Source organism: Lepidochelys kempii, chromosome 3, assembly GCF_965140285.1.
Source record: "Lepidochelys kempii isolate rLepKem1 chromosome 3, rLepKem1.hap1, whole genome shotgun sequence".
Taxonomy (NCBI): domain Eukaryota; kingdom Metazoa; phylum Chordata; order Testudines; family Cheloniidae; genus Lepidochelys; species Lepidochelys kempii.
Genome location: NC_136382.1, coordinates 159,614,197 through 159,640,111, shown reverse-complemented (window position 1 = coordinate 159,640,111; position 25,915 = coordinate 159,614,197). Strand labels below are relative to the sequence as shown.

Sequence of the window (25,915 nt, the reverse complement as noted above, 5' to 3'; positions counted from 1 at the left end):
ACAGAGGGCCCTAGACAAATTAGAGGATTGGGCCAAAAGAAATCTGATGAGGTTCAACAAGGACAAGTGCAGAGTCCTGCACTTAGGACGGAAGAATCCCATGCACCGCTACAGACTAGGAACCGAATGGCTCGGCAGCAGTTCTGCAGAAAAGGACCTAGGGGTTACAGTGGACGAGAAGCTGGATATGAGTCAACAGTGTGCCCTTGTTGCCAAGAAGGCCAATGGCATTTGGGGATGTATACGTAGGGGCATTGCCAGCAGATTGAGGGACGTGATCGTTCCCCTCTATTCCACATTGGTGAGGCCTCATCTGGAGTACTGTGTCCAGTTTTGGGCCCCACACTACAAGAAGGATGTGAAAAAATTGGAAAGAGTCCAGCGGAGGGCAACAATGATTAGGGGACTGGAACACATGACTTATGAGGAGAGGCTGAGGGAACTGGGATTGTTTAGTCTGCGGAAGAGAAGAATGAGGGGGATTTGATAGCTGCTTTCAACTACCTGAAAGGGGGTTCCAAAGAGGATGGATCTAGACTGTTCTCAGTGGTAGCTGATGACAGAACATGGAGTAATGGTCTCAAGTTGCAGTGGGGGAGGTTTAGGTTGGATATTAGGAAAAACTTTTTCACTAGGAGGGTGGTGAAACACTGGAATGCGTTACCTAGGGAGGTGGTGGAATCTCCTTCCTTAGATATTTTTAAGGTCAGGCTTGATAAAGCCCTGGCTGGGATGATTTAGTTGGGGATTGGTCCTGCTTTGAGCAGGGGGTTGGACTAGATGACCCCTGAGATCCCTTCCATTCCTGATATTCTATGATTCTATGAACCTCCCAGGAAGTATCAGAGAGCACAACATAGCAGACAGAATGTCCTTCAATCATTCTCACACCAGTCTCTGGCCAAAATGTCATCCCCCTCAGACACAAACCAGTCCTCCCATTTACTTGGCATCCACATGCTGTTTGGTGGCCATCTAGGTAATTGCTTATCTCCATGGCACCTTATTACATTGGACTGATGGATTTATGACATCATCACCACTGGCTGTACAATTGAATTTCTGTCCATACCTACTACAAAATCTGCATCTCCATCTCTCTTCAGGGACACTTCTCACATGAGGATTCTTAGACAGGAGGTGTTCTCCCTACTCCAGCTGGGAGTTGTAGAGCCAATCCCTCCTCAGTACCAGGGGAAGGGCTTTTATTCAAGATACCCCCTCATCCCCAAAAAGAGGGGAACTTGGAGACCTATTCTAGACTTCAGACAACTGAATATCCTCATACATCATTCAAAATTTAGGATGATCACCCTTGCCTCCATAATCCTCTCTCTAAACAAGGGCAACACGGAGTGCAGCACTCAGTTTGAAGGATGGTTATTTCCACATAGACATTTATCTGCATACAGGAGGTCCTTGCACTTTACAGTGGGCCTAGAACATTATCAGTACAAAGTGCTTCCCTTTGGTCTCTCAGTGGCCACAAGGGTTTTCACAAAGATTTTATCTGTGGTAGCGGCTTACTTGTGTTGCCAGGGCATCCCAGTATTGCCTTACCTCAATGACTGGCTGCTCACAGGTCAGTCATACCAGGTTTTTGAAAGGCCTTGTCAGAACCTTTCCTTCAGTACTGAAACCAACACCAACTTGGGACCTTAGTCTTGTTACTCCTGGGGGGATTCTGTGCCAAAAAATTAAAAATTCTGCAAAATTCTGCAAATTTTATTTGTCAAAATAATACAATATAATCACACCAGTTTCAATTGTTTTGGTAAGTTATTTAAACTACAATACAGAAAAAAGTCACATTAACTATTCAGCATTTCCTGAACACTGAAGAATCTGAAGAAGTGAGGTTTTTACCCACAAAAGCTTATGCTCAAATAAATCTGTTAGTCTTTAAGGTGCCACCAGACTCCATGTTGTTTTTGTGGATACAGACTAACACGGCTACCCCCGTGTTAACATGAAAGTTAAGTTCTTCTTCGAGTGTTTGTTCATGTCAATTCCAATCAGGTGTGTGCACATGCACAGTAGCCAGAGAATTTTTCACTTAGCAGCATCTCTGGGTCTGCCTGGGTGCCCCCTGGAGTCACGCCTTCATGGAGCTCAATATAGAGTGACAATAGCTGGAACTTCCCTTTGCTCTTGCTTCAGGGGATCCCGCTCCCAGCACGTCGTCTTCGGCGCAAAGTGCTCCGGCACCATCCTTGAAAGATCCGGCATCGAAGAAAGACATGGGCAAGGAAGTTCAGCACTGTTATGGAGCCCCTCGGGGGCACTCCAGCCTTCGGCACAGGTCCCAGTCACCGGCACAGAAGAAAAAGAGGTCAGAGAGAGGCAGATCCCCCTCAGACAGACCCAGGGACCAGCTACCAGTGGCATCTCAGTCGGGCCATGGCTCAGAGGCTCAGAGTGGGGCCACGTTGACACCTGCTCAAGCAAGGCAGTTGAATCCGGGCCCATCTCGCTCACTGAATCCATTGGAGCACCTGCCTCTCCCATCCACCCCGGAGGCTTTTGTGGCAGTGCAGGTCCTGCTCAGACTCACAATACCATTCTCACCACCAAGACAGGAAGGCGTGCCGGCGCCGCAGGCTCCATCCTGGCACCCTGGACAGTCTAAAGGGAAACGGGTGATGACGGCACACCGATCCTCATCACCTCAGCACCTCCATCAAGGGAGCACAGTCAGTCCCCTGGTTCTCGATGCTTTATGTTGAGAGGAGCTGTGCCACCCTGGTCCTCCTGTCCGAGTCGGAGTCAGACTCATATTGCTCTGAGTATAGTAGGAACAGAAGATCCACCTCTTGGCACCATAGGAGGTCCCACCTGACTCAGTGACCCTTTTGGACTCAGTGGGCCTTTCATTAAGCCCAGGGTTGGAGCCGTGGGTCCCACTCAGGAACAGCAGCAGTGGCATCCGTGATGTTCATTCCACCACGATCAGTGACAGAGCCATTGCCTCGGTCATTAATGTCGACAGCTGTGATGCCACTCTCGGTATCAGCGCCAGCCTCAACCACACCTTCGGCACCAGAGGCGTCAGTGACACAGATTGTGACTTAAGTGCACAATGTGCTTTTGGCACTGCCGACAGAACCAGTGCTGCCTCCATTATCAGCGCTGGCTGCGATGGCGCCTACAACAACCCCAGCGCACATGCTGCACCAGGCACCAGTGTGGGGCTCGGTGCCAGTACCAGCCCCCACACCTCTCACAGCACCGGGACCAGGCCAGCCTATTGCAGTCCCCCCAGGTTCATGAGATCCCTTGGGTGGGGATGGTAGGGAGCAACCACCTCCCCTAGTGGCCGCCGCCTCCTCCTCCTCACCAGATGAGGCCCTGGCGGGCACTTCAATTGCCCCAGCTCTGGAAGACTCCAGGGTGTTGCAGCAGCTGCTGCACTAAGTCACCTAGGGCTTGGGCATTAAAGTGGAGGAAGTTGTAGATGATGCAGACCCTATGTCAACATCCTGGCCCCTTCTGGCCCTTCCCGTATTGCCTTGCCATTAATCAAAACAATTAATGGACTTGAATAAGACCCTGTGGCAGAACCCAGCCTCACTGCCACCTACTGCAAAGCATAATGAATGCTGGTTCTTTGTGCCCTCCAAGGGCTACGAACATCTCTATTCCCACCCCCAGCCTGACTCTGGTGGTGGGTGCTGCTAATCAGCGGGAGAGGCAAGGCTTCCAAGGCCCTTCCCCCAAGAATAGGGATGCAAAAAAATTAGACTTTTTTGGACGAAAGGTTTACTCCATGGGGGGATTACAACTCTGAATATACAACCAGCAGGCCAGTGTCAGCAGGTACTCCTACAACACCTGCTCGGTGATGGCTAAATTCACAGAGTTGCTCCCCTCTGACTCCCGTACCGAGTTTTCGGCGTTGGTTGAGGAAGGGAGACTGATCTCAAGGACAGACAGCATTGACGGTGCAGATGCGACCACCAGGGTTATGGCCACAGGAGTGGCTCTGAGAAGGGGCTTGTGGCTCCAGGTTTCTGGCCTCCCATATGAGGTACAGCAAACCATTCAGGACCTGCCTTTCGAGGGTGAGACTCTTCTTAGAGAAAACTGTCAAAAGACTAAACAGCCTTAAAGACTCCAGAGCCATCCTCAGGTCACTGGGCCTCTATACACCTTCAACACAGCAGAGACACTTCCATCCACAGCCTCCTCAGCAGTTCAGTCATCAGAACTGCCAAGATGGTTCTAGAAGGAGAAATCGGAGTGGCAGGAGAAGACCATGTCAACTCTCTGGCCAGGGCTCGGGACAATCCAAGCCATCTTCAGGGGCCAAACCGGCCTTTGGAAGGTGCAGTCAAGGCCGGCACACCGGAGCAAGATCTGGATCCACCCCGCCTTACCTTTTTGTCCCAACTATCCGCTGGGTGCTCCACACAGTAGAGAGGGGATTCTCCATCCAATTCTGTGCCCTCCCGTCCTTTTACCTGCCTTCCCCGTCCCTCTTTAGGGACCCCTCTCACGAGCAACTCCTTATACAGAAGGTGCACTCACTCCTATCGCTAGGGGCAGTGGAAGAGATTTCTCAGGAGCAGAAGGGCAAGGGCTTTTATTCCCAGTATTTCCTAATACCAAAAGCCCATCTTGGACCTGCAAGAACTCAGCAAGTTCATGAAGAAACTCAAGTTCCGCATGGGCTCTTTGGCCTCCATCATCCCCTCACTGGATCCAGTAGACTGGTATGGCGTCCTTGATTGAAGGACGCGTATTTTCATATTGCAATCACTCAGCCCCAAGAAAGGACCTCAGGTTTGTGGTGAACAATACCCACTACCAATTCACAGTCCTTCCTTCTCTCACTTTTCCCAGACACAGAGAATCCTCTAGTCTTCAATTATGATTGTTGGGCTTACCATGCTCAGAAAACCACATAGACTTCTGATTTGTCAAAGATATTGGTGTCTGCACTGTTTTACCATATGCTGAGCTCTGGGGAAAGGCTACAGCTCCTTGACTTTAGCTAGCAGCTCCTGACCTGGACCTCAGTGGAGGCTCAGTGGAATCCAGCTGTTGCTACTATTGCTGCCCACCAGTACCCTTATCCCTGAAGGCAAGAGAACTGTCCCCCATTACTACCCTAGAGATTAGTCTGACCAGGGAGGGCCCCTCATGGCATGAGCAGATAGGCTGAAGGTGCTTTTCATTATCGAGGAGTGAGTGAGGAGTTCACCTACAATACCTGAAAAGGGAAGATCACCATCCAGTATATCCGTGAACAAAAGGTAGGGGCTGTGGGGTTTGCTGCCAGAGATCGGTGAAAGGGGATCCCGCTATGAACCTGTTGAATTCTCTCCTCTACCCCCTGCACCACTCACTTGGAATGCAGCTGAGTCTTTTCTGACCCTGGCACCCCCAGTATGTATCAATTAGCTACCAGGTAGGAATGACAATTCCCAGTCTTATAGTACATCCTTTTTGGTTCTAATGTGAGTGGATAGCATCACATTAGAACTGGACCATGATGTCAAGGTTGAGATTCTCTTTTGCAAGACCCACTAGCTCTCTTTCAATGCTTAATACTTCGAAGAGTAAGACAAAAGCTGGAGAAATCACATTATTTCTGTCCAGGTTGTTTCATTTAAATTACTTGAGCAAATGGTAATGAAATTTGATTGTTAAAAGTTTGCATCTTGTCTTATATATTTGGTAGAATAATAATTATGTTTCCAAACTGCCTGTCTTTACAGATTTACCCAGCCAAACATAAACATGGATCCTCAGTTTAGACTATGGTTAAGTTCCACACCTGATCCTTCTTTCCCCCTACCTATCCTGCAGAAAGGTTTTAAGGTAAGGGCATAGGCGGCAAATAATGTGGGTTCCACCAATGTTTGGGCTTATATTTTCAGAGACATTCCATCCATAGGATGGACTGAGGCAACTGCCAACTCTCCCCAAGCAACACCAGGAGCGGGCAAGGCGGAGCAGAGAGGGGTAGGCTGGGGCCAGGCCACTCGCTGCTGCCAGCACCAGGCCCCCCGCTAACCTCCCAGGCCACTCTGGACCCCGTGTCCCCCTGAAGCGTGTGGCCCCCCCCAAAGTGCGGGACCTGGGGCAGTTGCCCTTGTCTGTCCTATGGATGAGACAGCTCTGCTTGGACCCATTCTGGGCACCACCAAAAATATTACTAGCCTGGCGCCCCTGGGTAAGGGTTGATATAATTTGCTAAAACACCACAATCAGAAAGTTGTTGTGGTTTTTGCTGTGAATACTCAATTTGAATATTTCAAATTTCTCATTCTAATATTAATATTATCTTAACAAGAAACAGAGCCAAACCAAAACTCTGCACTCCACCACCCAACCTTCATGAGGGAACTCAACTCCAGTTCCCCCAGTTTGTGCACTAAAGCCAGTGGTGAGCTGGAGCTGGTTCCCACTGGTTCACTAGAACCAGCTGTTAAATTTAGAAGCCCTTTTAGAACCCGTTGTTCTGCGAGGGACAACTGGTTCTAAAATGGCTTCTAAATTTAACCGGCCAAAAGTGGTGCCTTAGGCCACTGGGTGCTCCAGCTCTGGAGCACCCAAGGGGAAAATTTGGTGGGTGCAGAGCACCCACCGGCAGCTCCCCGCACCCGGCCCCAGCTCACCTCTGCTCCGCCTCCTCCCCTGAATGCGCCACCCTGCTCTACTTCTCCACCCCCGCAGGCTTCCCGTGACTCAGCTGTTCGCGTGGGAAGCTTGGGCAGGCTGAGAAGCAGGCCGCAGCTTCTGGCTCAGGCCCAGGGAGGCGTAGGTGAGCTGGGGTGGAGGGGGGGCGCGAGGAGGGCCGCCCACGCTGCAGCAGGTAACCCGGGCGGGGGAGAGGAGGGCGCCCAGGGGAACCGCTCCACGCCCCAGCTCACCTCCACCACCCTCGGCCTGAGCAGGAAGCTGCCGCTTGCTTCTCAGCCCTTCCCAGCTTCCTGCCAAACAGCTGATTTGCGGGAAGCCAGGGGAGGGGCGGAGAAACAGAGCGGGGTGGCTCATTCAGGGGAGGAGGCGGAGCAGAGGTGAGGTGAGCTGGGGCCAGGCACAGGGCGGGGACCTGCTGGTGGGTGCTCTGCACCCACCAAATTCTCCCTGTGGGTGCTCCAGCCCCAGAGTACCCAGGGAGTCGGCGCCTAAGGCGCCACTTTTGATGTGATCAGTGGGGGAGCGGCCACTCTCCCGGCTCCTGCCCTAGCTACGCTCCCCCACCCCTAGGAGCCAAAGGGACCTGCCGGATGCTTCCTGAGAGCTGTCCCAGGTAAGCATCTCCGGGACTCCCCACCTCGTCCCCCCAGCAGGTGCCTCTGGCTCTTAGGGGTGGGGTGGGCACCCACTAGGGTGGCCCACAAGATCCTCCTGCCCGGGTCTGGGGGCAGTCAGGGGACAGGGGAGGGGAGTGGATGGGGCTGGGTGGGGCGTCAGGGAACGCGGGGGAGTTGGATGGGGCGTCAAGGAATGCGGGGGAGTTGGATGGGGCAGGAGTCCATGGGGATGGGCAACGAGGGGTGGGGTGGGGAGGGAACCTGTTGTTAAGATTTTGGCAGCTCATCACTGCGTACAGCCCAATTCTACTCTGAACTAGATGGCCTTGTGTCAAGTTTCCTCCCCCACCCTGAACTCTAGGATACAGATGTGGGGACCTGGACGAAAACCTCCTAAGCTGACTTTCACCATTTTAGGTTAAAACTTCCCCAAAGTACAAATTAATTTTATCCCTTGTCCCTGGATTTCCACTGCCACCAAACTCTAACTGGGTTTACTGGGAAATGTAGTTTGGACACATCTTTCTCCCCCAAAATCCTCCCAATCCTTGCACCCCACTTCCTGGGGAAGGTTTGGTAAAAATCCTCACCAATTTGCATAGGTGACCACAGACCCAAACCCTTGGATCTGAGAACAATGAAAAGGCATTCAGTTTTCTTACAAGAAGACTTTTAATAGAAGTAAAGAAATCACCTCTGTAAAATCAGGATGGTAGATACCTTACAGGGTAATTAGATTCAAAACATAGAGAATCCCTCTAGGCAAAACCTTAAGTTACAAAAAGGACACACAGACCGAAATAGTCATTCTATTCAGCACAGTTCTTTTCTCAGCCATTTAAAGAAATCATAATCTAACACATACCTAGCTAGATTACTTACTAAAAGTTCTAAGACTCCATTCCTGTTCTATCCCCAGCAAAAGCAGCATACCGACAGACACAGCCCCTTTGTTTCTCTCCCTCCTCCCAGCTTTTGAAAGTATCTTGTCTCCTCATTGGTCATTTTGGTCAGGTGCCAGCGAGGTTACCTTTAGCTTCTTAACCCTTTACAGGTGAGAGGATTTTTCCTCTGGCCAGGAGGGATTTTAAAGGGGCTTACCCTTCCCTTTATATTTATGACACCTTGTTTCTCCATATAAAAAAGAGACATTTATAAAGACATTTATAAAGACCTGTCTGACTACTGAATATTTATTCCCTTCCCCCAAGTGAGCTGAATGTTATTCTTGCAGTAACAAGAAAAAGTCAGAATTCAAACATCCTGGATTTGTTTTTTAAATGTATTTTAAGTTCAAGAGTTTGATACAAGTGTATGTTGTAGCAATGAAATAAAATGAATGTGCTCTAAGAGAAGATGGTGTCACGAATAAAACACTTTAATCTCTTGTTTTCCTTGAAGAAATAAACAGAATTTTTATGGTCACATCTTTTCTTGGTGGATGAGTGCTCCATTTTCCACTCTTTTAATTTGAGTGGTTTTCTGGGAATATGTCATTTTATATACACACATCCTTTAAGGTCATTAGGTTTACTCATTCTTGTGGCTAAGAAGAGCTGGATGGTGCTGTTGGGTCAGCTAGAGGAGGCTATTTGAGAAGAATTTAAGGTGGTCCATCCCCCATAATGCCCTTAGCTCCTGCTCAAAGCAGGAGATTAAGCTTCACACTGCATTCACTTTTCAGAAGACTATCCGCTAAAAAAAAATCGGGTCTCAGTACTGCAGATAAATTGATTTGAGTTTCCTGTTAGGGCAACATAACAGCTGTGCTCCTTCTCAAAAGCGGTGGTTGTTCAATGGCAGAGATCCCACCGCAGAAATTTTTATAAAGTGCAGTAGTTCTTCATATATTACTTTGACTCTTTAGGCCCAAATTCAACACTTGCATGGTTTATTTCCACCTGCTCAATGCTTAATAGTTCCACTTTAATTCCTAAATTTATGACCACATGACTACCATGATGGCAAAAACAAAATAATCTCTGCTGAATATTGATACTCAACTTTCAGAAAAAAATTATTATATATTTATATTGTTTATATTAAAATATTTCTTCAGAAGCAGTGTAATTGAAAACTAATGAGTTGTTTATTTACATTATATCCTACAGAATATTGTGTAATGTTTTCAGGAAAAATGCCCCGCTTATGCAAAAATGGTGAAAATAGTAGTGTCTAACCCACTGGTTTTCAGAGGGATAGTTGTAATCAGCCATCACTGAAATCACTTAGATTTCTTCAAGTGGCCTCTCTAGTCCCACTTGTGGGATTCAGTACCCCTGGCATCATGTTGCAGACTTTTTCTAGTGAATGGCATCCAGGAGAGGGGGAGTGGTCTCAGCTGCCCTTCCATTCATTTTTAACTGCTGAAGGTGTAGTGACCCTGAATCACATAGTGTGTGTGATGCTTTCCTCATCTTTTTCTTTCTTTTGTTTCTGTCCTTTGTGACTATTTTCTTTTTAATCAGTTAGATTAACAGCACAGGTTTCTTCAGTTTGAAGAATAAAGAATAAATGGTACCCAAGGGGCACAGGTATCATCTGGATGACCCACAGGAGTGGGAAGGCCACCTCAAACTCGCCTACTGATAGGGGAGGCTCCTCAGGCCCAGTTCACTAAGTCTGGCAATGTGTAAATCCAGCATCAATTTTGCCATCCATTAACTTAAAGTGGCTGTGTTCCTGTCTTAAGCCAGGCCCATCTCCATGGTCTTATCTGGGTGAGCCCCATGCCAAGGTCCTGGTGCCAACCAGCACCAAGGTCCTTGGATCCCTCCTGGTCAATCTAATTCAGTACTGAGGTACCAACACAGGTGACATGCTGCCAAAGTCTCCTGATCCCTCCAGACTGACCTATTCATCACCAAAGTCAGCATCCTTGTCACGGTGTCAAAGTCCCTGTATTCCTCTGGGTCAGTCTAATTCCAGCATCCTTGATGTGTGCTAAGGGTTCCTTGGATTTCTCAGGGTCGACCTAATTTGATGCTGACATCCCAATACTGTTGATGTAGCATCAAAGCACCTGGATCCCTGTGGGTTGACCTATTAGCATTGAGGTTCTGGCACAGTTGATGAAGTGCCTAGGTCCCTGTATTCCCCCAAATTGACCTGAGGTCTCAGTACTGTTGATACATCCATTGCAGGCCTTCTGTCTTTTTTGTAGAATTTGCACAGCTGTTGCGTGAAGCCCTGTATGTAAATATATTGAAATAGAAATGTCCTTTGCTGAGGTCTGATGTGGGAGAATGAAATTATGATCACTTCCAACATTCTCTTGTATTGCAATCTACAGCTGATGCTCATGTTGGTAGTTTGCAGTCCTTGTTCACGTAGACTTCCTCAGGGGTTATACATCTTTCTAATCTCTCACAAGTGGGAATATATGGAGGCCAGCTGAAGAGGAAAGAGAGGTTACTTACCAATAAGTGTTGTTCTTTGAGAGTATTGCTGCTGTATATTCATACTCCCTACTCACCTTCCCCTCTTCTTTGGAGTCTCAGGTAAAGAATTCCAAAAGTGGCAAAGGAATTGAAGGGTGGTTGGGGCCGCACCCTCTTTTATACCCTTGGAATCCTCCACAGAGGGAGCAGGGGGTAAACGGGTAGCATGACAGGTTTGGCTAGTCAGACCTACGAGTCAGAGTTAGGAGTCAGTAAACCAAGTCAAGGGTCAGAATCAGAGGTGGAAGTCAGAATCAAAGACTGGGGCATGGATCAGGAACAAGGCAGGAAAGCAAGTTCAGAAACACCAGAATCAGGAGCAGGCAGGGAAGCAGGAACCAGGGACAAGTCAGGAAAGCATGGCTCAGGAGTCAGGCAAAAAGGCAGGGTTCAATGTAGCAACTACCCAGTTGCACAGATAACTTTCTTGTCTCCTTCTGGTTTAAATAGCACAGCCAAACCAATAGGTGGGGCCGGGCACTCATCCAATCAGGACTTTGATTGCCAATGCCTTTGTTGGGGCTAGGGTTCCATTAGCCACTGAGCCCACCAGTTACTAGCAAGCCTCCAGATGGTAGCCAAAATGCAAAGGTTGCTTGGGGACCCGAGGAACGTGGTTCAAGACTCGTGGATCCTTATGGGGGTCAGGTGACTGGCACCAATGGATGTTGATCACTAGTAAAATTCCACAGCTCAACACAAGGAGTATTATATCTTACAAGTGTGAGGGACAACACTTTCCAAGAACAACAGTTACTTGTAAGTAATCTCTCTTTCTTTCCAATTGATCATATCCAATTCAATAACTAATCCACTAAAAAAAGAGTAAAAGGGTTTTGTTAGATTTCATCAATCTGCCTGCAGCATATTAGTTAGAAAATATAATAATAGTAATACACTTGCCTTGTTTCCCTCTTTTCTTTTTTTAAAGATGGCAATAGAACCACCTCAGGGTCTGAAGGGAAAATTACTTCAGACATTTGGATACAGTGGCAGTGGAGAGGTAACGGAAATTATCTTCAACAAGCCTGAATGTGGCTTATCATGGAAGAAGCTGGTGTTCAGCTTGTGTTTCTTCAATGCTGTAGTCCATGAAAGAAAAAAATATGGAGCTTTGGGCTGGAATGTCCCATATGAATTTAACTCTTCTGATTTAGAAGTAAGTATTTTTAAAAAAAAAAAAAAACCCAAAGAAAACAAACAAAAAGTTATCTGGAACTCTAATTCCTAGGTTCATGAATGCTTATGCTAGAGATGGGTCTGAACTGGTTTCCCAAGTACACAAATTCAGTGTCTCAGGCCCATGATTAGCTTATGCTGTACTTTGATTCTAAGTTTGCCTCCCAGGAACTATTCAGTTTCTGGGAGACAAAATCCCAATAAGTTTAAAATAAAAAGTAAACATTCCAGGGTCAGACCTGGGAAGAACCCAGTGATCATTAAGTATTTATAGATGTATCTGAAAAAGAGAAGATTATGGAAGACCACCATGTATCATTTTTCCCTACAATACAGGAAGGGTACCCCATATTCCTTCCAATACCACTAGTGGTATGGATCATGAAAACTCTGTGGAGAAACAAAGACTCCATAATTCCTGAAGCCAACAGGTAATTGTTCCTCTTTGATCACTGCACATGTGGATCCCACTCATGGTGTGTTGGGCACCCCAGCGCAATAGTTTGCAATATTTTCACTAGCAGTGTGCAGCAGGGCTCGCATTCACACTCTGCGTGCCCTCATGCTCCCCTTCCCAAGGGTATAAAGAGCCTGAGACCCTAACTTCCACTCAGTTCTTTGCAACCACCCTAGGCAGAGCAGATGGAACAACATGAATATCCATTTTATAGTTACTTGTTGCTTAGAGAGGGTAGTAGTTACTTTTTAGTAATTGGAACTTAGTAACACTAATGAATTCTGTTATTCTACTTTTTTAAAAGATACATTTTAATTTTGTTTTTTATTCTCCTCAGGCAGTAGGTTTTTAGTTTAGATACAACAGCGCTGAGCTCTATGGTGATAATTGAACCTACCAATTTACCCTAATTGTGGGCTCAACTGTAAAAAGTATGTGAACGTTCAAAAGATGTCACAGTAACAGATAATAACAAATGTTGATAGGAAACATTACAAAAGGGAGACTGAATTAGTCCAAACTAAATGGAAGTTATGGGGCCTCATCATAAGCAGCTTGATATCCTCCACCTCCAGAGGCCCTTATAGACTTACCTGTTAATGAGGCTCTTTTAGATCTAGCAAAGATTGTTTGGCAAACACTAGCTTCCATTCCCCCTACATGTAAAAGAGCAGACAGGAAGTATTACATCTCAGCAAAGGACTCAGAGTTTTTATTTTCCCACCTCTCACTTAACTCCCTGATAGTAGATGTGGTGAAGGAATGTGGTGGGCAGCACCATGCTAAATCAGCACCACATGATAAAGATCACAAGTGCCTGGATCTATTAGGAAGAAAGGCTTACTCCTCAGCCTCTCTTCAGTTCAGAATTGCCAATTATTAGGCCTTGATGGCAAAATATTACCACATCTGCTTTACCAAACTCACCTCCTTTGTCAACCACCTATTAGCAGAACACAGGGAGCAGTTTTAAGTGATTGTGGCAGAGGCCTGACTATTGGCTAGAACAATGTTGCAAGCCTCCCTTGATGCTGCTGATGCCACCACTCTTTCAGTTGCCACAGCAGTGGTAATGAGAAGAGCCTCCTGGCTCCAGCTCTCTGGTTTCCCTAAGGAGGTTCAAACCATGGTCAAGAACCTTCCTTTCAATGGTTCTAAATGGTTCACAGATTTGATGGATGAGCCTCTGTGAATATTGAAGGATTCCAGAGTGACTTTGCATTCTCTTGGCATTTATACCCCTTCATACAAGAGAAAACTCGGCAAGTCTCAGACAGCACAAAGATCCCGCCCAATCCAATTCGTCCCCCCTCAGAGGGCAAATGAACCACAGGTGCCGACTTTTCTAAATGTTGGGGGGTGCTCAACCCCAGGCCCTACCCCCACTCCACCCTTCCCTAAAGGCCCCACGCAAGTTCCTCCTCTTCCTGCTTCACCCCTGCCCTGCCTCTTCCCCCACTCAACCCCCACTCCACCCCTGTCCCGCCTACTCCCCCTCCCTCCCAGCCTCCTGCCTGCACGTCGCAAAACAGCTGATTGTGGTGGGTGGGAGGTGTGGGAAAGGAGGGAGGGGAAGACGCTGATATGACCATGGGGCCCTTGGTGGGGGGGAGCTGATAGGGGAGCTGCCGGTGGATGCTCTGCACTCACCATTTTTTCCCCATGGGTGCTCCTGCCCCAGAGCACCTACAGAGTCAGTGCCTATGATATGAACCACGCCTAAGAAGGCAGAGGTTTCAGAGAAGGAAACTATCCACTTCTCAGCCTTCTGCCTCACACCCATCCACTTCCAAACAGCAATTTTGGCATGTCTGTTGAGAGTGTGAACTACCATCCACATCCTCTCCTGCTGCACCAGTTCACGAGCCTTCCTTCCTTTGGCAAACACCTTCAGGACTTTAAGCGAGCCTGGGAGTTAATCACTACAGACAAGTGGGTCTTGGAGATCTTTTCCACAGATTATTCAATACACTTAACTTCACTTCCCCCTTCTCCATCCCTCTTCAGGGACGTCTTTAATGAGAGCATGCTTCACCAAGAAATAGACACTATCTTATGTTTGGGAGCTCTAGAATCAGTCCCCATGCAGCACAGAGGGAAGGGGGTTTATTCAAGGTACTTCCTGGTATCAAAAAAGAGTGGAGGTTGGATACTCATCCTAGATATGAGACTACTCAACATCTATGTGAAGGTGCGGAAATTCAAAATAGTGATGTTTGCAGTGATAATTCCTTCACTAGAGCAAGGGGATTGGTTTTCAGCCCTCAAACTTCAAGACACTGTTGGCTTAGTGTGATGGGGTGGACTAGGCTCTGAGGCCCCCTGCTGCAGGCTTTGTGACCCTGTCACACCCCACCCCAGAAAAGGGCAGTAGAGAGGTCCTCCAACCTGCCTAGAGCAGCTGTGTGGGAAGCAGCTAATCAGGGCCCAGCACACTAGTATAAGAAGAGCTGCAGGGCCAGTACAAATTCAGTTCCTTGGTAGAGCTGGAGGGGGTATGGATGGTGTGTGGCTGGCTGAGGGAGCTGCACACATGAGGTAGTTCTGCCAGAACCGGGAAGAGCGAGAAGGAGCCTTAGGCTGCTTGCAGGGATTCCATCAAGACAAGGCCCTGAAGTAAGGGTGAAGATGCCACAGGGAAGTGGCCCAGGGAATTAGAGCAGCAGCGCAACTTATATAAAGGGACACAGCAACAGCTGCTATTTACAGGGTCCCTGAGCTGGGACCTGGACTAGTGGGCGGGCACCTCGGTCCTCCCAACCCCCCATTAGTCACTGAGGGAAGTGGCCTGGACTTAGAGGCACCTCAGAGGGGAAACTGAACTGTAGTGGCCCAGCTGAAGACCTGGGGCCAGAAAGGCCCTGAGAGGGCAAACACATTGCCTTCAGGGAAGGAGCCCTGAGGCACCTCTCTATTCCAGAGCAGAGACAAACTGAGAGAGGCATTACAGAGGGCACTGAAAAGGCCCCTGTAGACAGACTGTGTATGATTTGGCCACAGGACTGAGTCACTGAAGACCCACCAAAGAGAGAAAGTGAGTGTGCACTTGGCCATGGGGTGCTTGCGAGACGTGAGTGTGCCTTTGTTAAACTTAGAAATTACAAATTGAAGGCACAAAGACTGCTAGCAACAGTGCATATTTCCACATCACTATGCATCTAGCCATTCATCCCACAAATGGTTCCTCCTCTTTGTTATTGGCCAGGATTACTTTAAAAAATGAGTGCTCCCCTTCAGCCTATTATCTGCCCCAATGGTCTTTTCAAAGATCATATCAGTGGTAGCAGCCCAACTCCACAAGAAAGGCCTCTTCCTCTAATTGGGTCTACAACTGAATATACAAAAATCAACATTGACCCTGGAACAGAGCCCAAAATTCATAGAGGCACAATTCAGTGATGGCAAGAGCCTACCTTTCTCAACACAGGTTCGTAGCCCTCACCAATGTAGCAAACATGATTCAACTCAGTCCACAACCCATGGTCAGGAACTACATTCAATTACTGAATTACATGTCAGCCACCAACTTCAGTACACCAGACTTTGAATGCACTGCTTCCAAGGATGACTCAGAACCGTTTACTTGCTCCCTAGACACAGTCTACATATGCTCCTTTCCATACCTGCCTTTGTGAAACAATCTCTCGATTGGTGGAAGAACCATCACAATGTGTGCACAGGAGTTCCATTCACAAATCCTTCCCCAATGGTCTTATAACAATGGATACCTCTCTGTTAGGCTGGGGAGCACATCTAGAAACTCACATGATCCAAAGCAAGGAGATGATGCTACATATCAATCTCCTGGAACTCAGGGCAGTAAGATGCACCGGTCTCTGATTCCTACTGCTAATCAAAGGCAAGCACATAAAAATCATGATGGAAAATATATCATGCACGTTTTACATTGACCTCCAGGGGGGAGCAAGTTCCCCATCCCTTTGCACCAAGGCAGTCAGAGTTTGGAATTGGTGCATGCAAAACCGTATTACTATCACAACAGCCTGTCTAGCAGGAATCCAGAATATTACTGTGGATGCACTCAGCAGACACTTCTTCCAAGACCATGAATGGGAAATAAATCCCAACATATTACATCCCATATTCCACCAGTGGGGCACTCTCCAGATAGATCTGTTCACCACAGAAGCAAACAAGAAATGCACCCACGTATGCTCGAGGAGCGGATTGGGTTCCGAATCCTTAAGGGATGCTTTTCAGCTTCAGTGGTCATCAACCCTACTGTATATGTTCCCTCCAACTCCTCTAATAGGAAAGACATTGCTCAAAACAAAAAAAGAATAGGGCCAAGTCATCCTAATAACCCCCACCTAGCCCAGGCAAATGTGGTTTCCTTACTTCCTACAGCTGGCTGTTTGCTGTCTAATCATTCTTCACAACACTCCCCACCTCCTCTCCTAAGACCGCGGGAGAATTCTTCACCCCAATTTCAAGATGTTTCCTCTCAAACATGATTAAGAGAGGGCTCACTGGGGTAGAGATCACCTGTTCAGCAAGTAAAAAGAGTGCTACTACACCCTAGGAAACAATCTACTTGCTACATGTATTGTCAGAAATGGACACATTTTGCCAGTTGGTGTGGCCATAGACAGCATTCACCAATGATTGCATCACTTCCAGATATACTAGATTATACCTTAGCCCTAAAAACTTCCGGTTTATTGATTAGTTCAATAAGAGTCCACCTGGTAGCCATCACAGCCTTTCACACACCCCCATTCAGGGCTGTTCTATCTTTAGCCTCCTAACCACAGGATGGTTCCTAAAAGGGCTTGGAAACCTCTACCCAGTAGTCCAACATCCATCTCCAATATGGGACCTCAATCTGGTCCTTAAATGCCTCACAAGACTTCCTTTTGAACCTCTGGCTTCTTGTTCACTACTCCATCTGTTGACAAAGACACCATTTCTGATAGCCATCACGTTGGCATGATGGTTTGGTGAGCTAAAGGCCCTGATGGCATATCCCCTTTTCGCATTGTTTTTTAAGGACAAGGTCACGCTTCGACCTCACACCAAATTTTTACCTAAGATCTCTTCTGCATGCCACCTCAGTCAGACAATTCACTTGCCCGTCTTCTACTTCATACTGCATCTGAACCCCCAGGATGCAGTACTGCATACCCTGGATGTCAGAAGAGCTCTGGCCTTTTGTCTAGACAGAACAAAACCCTTCAGAAAGACCGAAAAGTTATTCATCTTGATAGCAGACAGATCAAAGGGGTTGGCACTTTCTAGCCAAAGACCTTCCAAATGGATTTCACACTGCGTTAACTCCTGCTACCCATCTCATAACACTGAGCCGCCCTCACTCATATACACCTATTCAACAAGGTTCGTCGCCTCCTCCACGGCCTTCCTTAATAACGTACCAATCATCAAAATATGTAAAGCTGCCACTTGGGCTTCTGTGTGTACGTTCTCTGAACACTATGCAATCACCCATGACTCCACTGTGACACGATATTCAGCTCGATTGTACTTTCTGCTGTACTGGATTCAACTCAGAAGCCCCCTCCACCTTAGAGCGTACTGCTCAGTAATCACCTAGAGTGGAGTACCCATAGGGACACACATCTCGAAGGACAGTTACTGCACAGGGTGAGTAACCATTTCTTATCCCATCAATAAAAGGATTGCCATCATCCGATTCCTCTTTAGACTTCAGCAGGAGGCCTTCACTGAAGAATAGAGCAAGTCAGCAACAAAAAAACAATAACAGTAAAGGCAATACAAACTAGCCTTATGAATGTAAAGATTTAACTCCTAATTACTTTCCTTGGTATCCTCCAAGTTGGGTGAATGTGTGTCACCCATAAGATCCTCAACTGTGGCATATTGACCCCCATGATCACAGTATCTGCAACATTCAGGATGAGTTCCCCACAATACATGGAGCATACATGTAAGTCACTTAATTCAAGTTCTTGAGTGTCACATCATTCTGCTGCTTAGATTGTGGAATCAGAAAATCAACAGAATTATAGTGATAAAGATTTCCATACCTACTCAACTGGCGATGTGCCAACCAATCACTCTCCAGCCTGTTCCTCATTTCCTCTCTCAGGACACTAGCTAGGTACACCACCCCAATCTCCAGCTCAAGGCATGGCCCTTTGCTAGTTCCAAAGCTTGGAAATGATCTTTTCAGAGTATATAAAGGTGATACTGTTACATCTCAGGAAGCAAACTACTTTCACATGTATGTTCAAAGGTGGAAGAGATTCTAACTCTGGTGACTTGAGACGCAGTACTTCTACATCCTCTCCACTACCACTTGTGTGAGATTACATCCTAGAACTAAAGATGTCAGGATTATCTGCAAACTCCATAAAGGTGCATCTTGCAGCCATCACTGTCTTCCATCATAAGATAGAGGGTTGTTCTGGTTTTGCTGATCCTTTCACAAGAAGAATTCTCAAGGGAATGAGTAACCTCTTCCCACAAATCAAATGACCTACATCGGTATGGGATCTCAACCTTGTCCTCAGGTGCCTTACAAAGCCTCCCTTTGAACCCATGCCCATCAGCTCTCTTCATGAAAACCACATTCCTAGTATCCATTACTTCCGCTCGGAGAGTGGTAGAGATAGGGGCTCGAATGGCATAACCTCCCCTCCCCCCCGTTTATAATCTTTTTCAGAGACAAGGTTACACTATGACCGTACCCCAAGTTCCTACCAAAAATACCTTCAGACTTTCATATAAACCACACTGGGACAAAAGGGAGGCGACATTACACACATGATGTCAGGAGACCACTAGCCTTCTATTTCGATAGCACTAAGTCCTTCAGGAAAGCTCCCATACTATTTCTCTCCATTGCAGACAGAGCTAAGAGATCCTCAATTGGTAAACAAAGACTGTCTAGATGGATATCGGACTGCATTACCTATTGCTATCATTCTCACAACATTCAGCCTCCTCCTAGGGGATGAATGCACTCCATGAGATCTCTCTCCACTTCCACAGACTTCCTCAAAAACATTCCAGTCACAGAAATGTGCAGAGCACTGACTTGGACATCTGCTCATACATTTGCTGAACGTCATGCAGAATCAATGTCCAATGCCATATTTGGTCCACTGTCTTATCCTCAATTCTAGACTCAATTCCTAAGCCCCACCCCTCCATTGGGGCACTGCTGCGGAGTCACCTGCAGTGGAGCACCTGTAGGGACTCGAAGAAGATAAGTTTACTCACCTTGTGCAGTAACTGTGGTTCTTCAAGATGTATGTCCCTGTGGGTGCTCCACTACCTGCCCTCCTCCTGCTTGCTTGGAGTTCTTACCAATAAGCTCTGTGATAGAGAAGGAACTGAGGATGGTTTGCCTGCAAAGCGCTATATAGCCCTGATGCAGGGCATAAGACGAGGAGAAAGCAGAGTCAAATGGACACTGCTACCTAAAATCTCTGATCTGAGGCACAGAAAGTGCAAATACACCTATTGGCGCACCAATATTTTATTTTAATCTGTTTTTATAGTTAGTATGCAGCTAGGAGGGTGTTCTTGAAGGATTCACCTATATCATGAGGTTCTGATGATGATAACATAACCACAGGAAGAAAAGGAGTACTTGTGGCACCTTAGAGACTAACCAATATATTTGAGCATGAGCTTTCGTGAGCTACAGCTCACTTCATCGGATGCATACCGTGGAAACTGCAGAAGACATTATATACACAGAGACCATGAAACAATACCTCCTCCCACCCCACTCTCCTGCTGGTAATAGCTTATCTAAAGTGATCATCAAGTTGGGCCATTTCCAGCACAAATCCAGGTTTTCTCACCCTCCGCCCCCCCCCCCCCCACACACACACACAAACTCACTCTCCTGCTGGTAATAGCCCATCCAAAGTGACCACTCTCTTTAACAAGAGTCAAGTTAAAGTAACAGTACTAATGCTTAACTTCAATCTTTTCCTCCAAAGGTTTCCATACAGATCTTGGGGATGCTTCTGGCAAACAAAGAAGAGATTCCTTGGCAAGCAATGTGTTATCTGACTGGAGAGGTAGTCTATGGAGGTCGTGTGACTGACCACTGGGACCGTCGTTGCTTGCTCAGCATTCTGAACAATTTCTATAACCCTGTTGTATTGCAGGAGGGTTTCGCTTACTCTAGTGATGGGGTAGGAAAAATATTTTATCTCTCACTATTCTCAAGTGTTGTAATAAGTTGTAGCTTTATACTGCATCAAATATTTTCAGCCTTATAAATTACTGAACTTCAGAATATGGGTTTCCAAATCTAAATTTTGAACAGCAATTAATTGTTAAACTTTACTATGGCACAGAAGGCTCTCATCATTCAGATTAAAATTGTATACATGCACCTGTATGTGTTTTTTGGAAATGGTTGGTGAAATACAGTATACTTAGTTGCATTGATCTGAATTACAGTGGCACACTTTGATTACCATACTTGTATGAATTTTTGTAAATAAAATAAGAGCTCAAGGTGCATCTCTATGGTCAAAATGCACCACTGTCATTTTATGCGTTTGCATGTGACTGACTTAGTGGCAAACTTCTGGAAATGAGCAACAGAAGGATTTATTTGCACACTGTTAGCTCCTGGGTCCTGCTTTGCTGTGGTACCAATAACAAAATGACCCCCCACATTTTTAAAAAAAATCATGTGATGTGATGTTTAACTACAAAGGGGTATTGAAAAATGGCACAGTGTGGTAGTGAGATTACAATCACACTTTAAAATACATTATAATGTCTTATAATTATAGTCAGATATATGTACTGGGATATGAAATGGCATTTGATCCTTTTAAGATCCTCTAGCTAAGCAGGGATACAGGCATTTACTCGGAAACAAGTTACCCCTGAGGAGCATGGGAATTTATTGTGAGTAGAAATTAAACTAAAGCCTGTTTATAGCAAAACCAATGTAGCATTTTTGAGAAAAAAAATTGATTCTTCAAGGGCTTCTGTGAATTCCCATTTAGGAGATCTAGCACCTCTAGCATCGATCTGCAGAATGATAGAAAAGAGTTACGTCGATTATGGAATGCAGGAGCGCTTTTGTGCTAGGATATCATCGGCTCCATTGACATAAGGGAGTGCATCCCCTTGACCATCTCAGTTCCTTAGCTGCCAAGAGCTAAATGGAACTATCTGTTGTGTCATAGTCCTGGTCTACACTAGGAATTGAGGTCGAATTTAGCAGCGTTAAATCGATTTAACCCTGCACCCATCCACACAACAAAGCCCTTTTTTTTACTTAAAGGGCTCTTAAAATCGATTTCCTTATTCCACCCCTGACAAGGGGATTAGCGCTGAAATCGGCCTTGCCGGGTCGAATTTGGGGTACTGTGGATGCAATTAGACGGTATTGGCCTCCGGGAGCTATCCCAGAGTGCTCCATTGTGACCACTCTGGACAGCACTCTCAATTCAGATGCACTGGCCAGGTAGACAGGAAAAGGCCCGCGAACTTTTGAATTTCATTTCCTGTTTGGCCAGCATGTCAAGCTCCATGATGGAGTCCCAGAATCGCAAAAGAGCTCCAGCATGGACTGAACGTGAGGTACGGGATCTGATTACTGTATGGGGAGAGGAATCTGCTATCAGCACTCCGTTCCAGTTTACGAAATGCCAAAACATTTGTCAAAATCTCCGAGGGCATGAAGGACAGAGACCATAACAGGGATGCGAAGCAGTGCCGCGTGAAACTTAAGGATCTACGGCAAGCCTACCAGAAAACCAGAGAGGCAAACGGCCGCTCTGGGTCAGAGCCCCAAACATGCCACTTCTATGATGAGCTGCATGCCATTTTAGGGGGTTCAGCCACCACTACCCCAGCCGTGTTGTTTGACTCCTTCAATGGAGATGGAGGCAACATGGAAGCAGGTTTTGGGGATGAGGAAGATGATGATGAGGAGGTTGTAGATAGCTCACAGCAAGCAAGTGGAGAAACCAGTTTTCCCAACATCCAGAAACTGTTTCTCACCCTGGACCTGGAGCCAGTACTCCCCGAACCCACCCAAGGCTGCCTCCCGGACCCGCCAAGTGGAGAAGGGACCTCTGGTGAGTGTACCTTTTAAAATAGTATTCATGGTTGAAAAGCAAGCATGTTTAATGATTAATTTGCCCTGGCATTCACAGCCAGTACAGCTACTGGAAAAGTCTGTTAACGTGTCTGGGGATGGAGCGGAAATCCTCCAGGGACATCTCCATAAAGCTCTCCTGGATGTACTTCCAAAGCCTTTGCAAAAGGTTTCTGGGGAGGGCAGCCTTATTCCATCCGCCATGGTAGGACACTTTACCACTCCAGGCCAATAGCACATAGTCAGAAATCATTGCAGAGCAAAGCATTGCAGTGTATGTTTGCTGGCGTTCAAACAACATCCGTTCTTTATCTCTCTGTGTTATCCTCAGGAGAGTGATATCATTCATGGTCACCTGTTTGAAATAGGGTGCTTTTCTTACGGGGACATTCAGAGGTGGCCGTTCCTGCTGGGCTGTTTGCCTGTGGCTGAACAGAAATGTTCACCACTGTTAGCCACGGGGAGGAGGAAGGGGGGAAGGTTTAGCCACGTGGTTGGAGGAGGCAAAATGCGACCTTGGAACGAAAGCACATGTGCTATGTAGGTAATGTTAACAGCAAGGTTTACCGTGAAAGAGTGTACCCCTTCTTCTATAAAATGTGTCTTTTTAAATACCACTGTCCCTTTTTTTTCTCCAGCAGCTGCATGTGTTTCAAGGATCACAGGATCTTCTCCTTCCCAGAGGCTAGCGAAGATTAGAAGGCGAAAAAAACACACTCGTGATGAAATGTTCTCTGAGCTCATGCTGTCCTCCCACATTGACAGAGCACAGACGAATGCGTGGAGGCAGACAATGTCAGAATGCAGGAAAGCACAAAATGACCGGGAGGAGAGGTGGCGGGCTGAAGACAGTAAGTGGTGGGCTGAAGAGAGGGCTGAAGCTGAAAGGTGGCAGCAGCGTGATGAGAGGAGGCAGGATTCAATGTTGAGGCTGCCGGAGGATCAAACTGATATGCTCCAGCATACGGTTGAGCTGCAGGAAAGGCAGCAAGAGCACAGACCACCGCTACAGCCCCTGTGTAACCAACCACCCTCCTCCCCAAGTTCCATAGCCTCCACACCGAGACGCCCAATAAAGCGGTTCGGGGGCCTCCGGCCACCCAGTCACTCCACCCCACAGGATTGCCCAAGCAACAGAAGGCTGGCATTCAATAAGTTTTAAAGTTTTAAACTTTTAAAGTGCTGTGTGGCCTTTTCCTTCCCTCCTCCACCAACCCTCCCGGGCTACCTTGGCAGTTATCCCCCTATTTCTGTGATGAATTAATAAAGAATGCATGAATGTGAAGCAACAATGACTTAGAATCATAGAATCATAGAATATCAGGGTTGGAAGGGACCCCAGAAGGTCATCTAGTCCAACCCCCTGCTCGAAGCAGGACCAATTCCCAGTTAAATCATCCCAGCCAGGGCTTTGTCAAGCCTGACCTTAAAAACCTCTAAGGAAGGGGATTCTACCACCTCCCTAGGTAACGCATTCCAGTGTTTCACCACCCTCTTAGTGAAAAAGTTTTTCCTAATATCCAATCTAAACCTCCCCCACTGCAACTTGAGACCATTACTCCTCGTTCTGTCATCTGCTACCATTGAGAACAGTCTAGAGCCATCCTCTTTGGAACCCCCTTTCAGGTAGTTGAAAGCAGCTATCAAATCCCCCCTCATTCTTCTCTTCTGCAGGCTAAACAATCCCAGCTCCCTCAGCCTCTCCTCATAAGTCATGTGTTCCAGACCCCTAATCATTTTTGTTGCCCTTCGCTGGACTCTCTCCAATTTATCCACATCCTTCTTGTAGTGTGGGGCCCAAAACAGGACACAGTACTCCAGATGAGGCCTCACCAATGTCGAATAGAGGGGAACAATCACGTCCCTCGATCTGCTCGCTATGCCCCTACTTATACATCCCAAAATGCCATTGGCCTTCTTGGCAACAAGGGCACACTGCTGACTCATATCCAGCTTCTCGTCCACTGTCACCCCTAGGTCCTTTTCCGCAGAACTGCTGCCTAGCCATTCGGTCCCTAGTCTGTAGCTGTGCATTGGGTTCTTCCGTCCTAAGTGCAGGACCCTGCACTTATCCTTATTGAACCTCATCAGATTTCTTTTGGCCCAATCCTCCAATTTGTCTAGGTGCTTCTGTATCCTATCCCTCCCCTCCAGCGTATCTACCACTCCTCCCAGTTTAGTATCATCCGCAAATTTGCTGAGAGTCCAATCCACACCATCCTCCAGATCATTTATGAAGATATTGAACAAAACCGGCCCCAGGACCGACCCTTGGGGCACTCCACTTGATACTGGCTGCCAACTAGACATGGAGCCATTGATCACTACCCGTTGAGCCCAACAATCTAGCCAGCTTTCTACCAACCTTATAGTGCATTCATCGAGCCCATACTTCCTTAACTTGCTGACAAGAATACTGTGGGAGACCATGTCAAAAGCTTTGCTAAAGTCAAGAAACAATACATCCACTGCTTTCCCTTCATCCACAGAACCAGTAATCTCATCATAGAAGGCGATTAGATTAGTCAGGCATGACCTTCCCTTGGTGAATCCATGCTGGCTGTTCCTGATCACTTTCCTCTCATGCAAGTGCTTCAGGATTGATTCTTTGAGGACCTGCTCCATGATTTTTCCAGGGCCTGAGGTGAGGCTGACTGGCCTGTAGTTCCCAGGATCCTCCTTCTTCCCTTTTTTAAAGATTGGCACTACATTAGCCTTTTTCCAGTCATCCGGGACTTCCCCCGTTCGCCACGAGTTTTCAAAGATAATGGCCAATGGCTCTGCAATCACAGCCGCCAATTCCTTCAGCACTCTCGGATGCAACTCGTCTGGCCCCATGGACTTGTGCACATCCAGCTTTTCTAAATAGTCCCTAACCACCTCTATCTCCATAGAGGGCTGGCCATCTCTTCCCCATTTTGTGATGCCCAGCGCAGCAGTCTGGGAGCTGACCTTGTTAGTGAAAACAGAGGCAAAAAAAGCATTGAGCACATTAGCTTTTTCCACATCCTCTGTCACTAGGTTGCCTCCCTCATTCAGTAAGGGGCCCACACTTTCCTTGGCTTTCTTCTTGTTGCCAACATACCTGAAGAAACCCTTCTTGTTACTCTTAACATCTCTGGCTAGCTGCAGCTCCAGGTGCGATTTGGCCCTCCTGATATCATTCCTACATGCCCGAGCAATATTTTTATACTCTTCCCTGGTCATATGTCCAACCTTCCACTTCTTGTAAGCTTCTTTTTTATGTTTAAGATCCGCTAGGATTTCACCATTAAGCCAAGCTGGTCGCCTGCCATATTTACTATTCTTTCGACTCATTGGGATGGTTTGTTCCTGTAACCTCAACAGGGATTCCTTGAAATACAGCCAGCTCTCCTGGACTCCTTTCCCCTTCAAGTTAGTCCCCCAGGGCTCTGCAAGTGGTGATTGAAGGGAGGTGAGGAGGGTGGTTAGCTTGCAGTGTAGTAGAGTGAACCAAGGAGTGGGAAGG

At 47.0% G+C, this 25,915-nt stretch overlaps 1 protein-coding gene across 1 annotated transcript in view; it reads left to right on the top strand.

The window, feature by feature from the left end:
• The window catches only part of DNAH14 (dynein axonemal heavy chain 14), a 454,606-nt gene that overhangs the window by 392,506 nt on the left and 36,185 nt on the right, over positions 1-25,915 (top strand). The window contains 3 exon segments of the mRNA XM_078851974.1: positions 5,721-5,823; positions 11,637-11,864; positions 20,297-20,494. Coding sequence (XP_078708100.1) covers positions 5,721-5,823; positions 11,637-11,864; positions 20,297-20,494 — 529 coding nt within the window.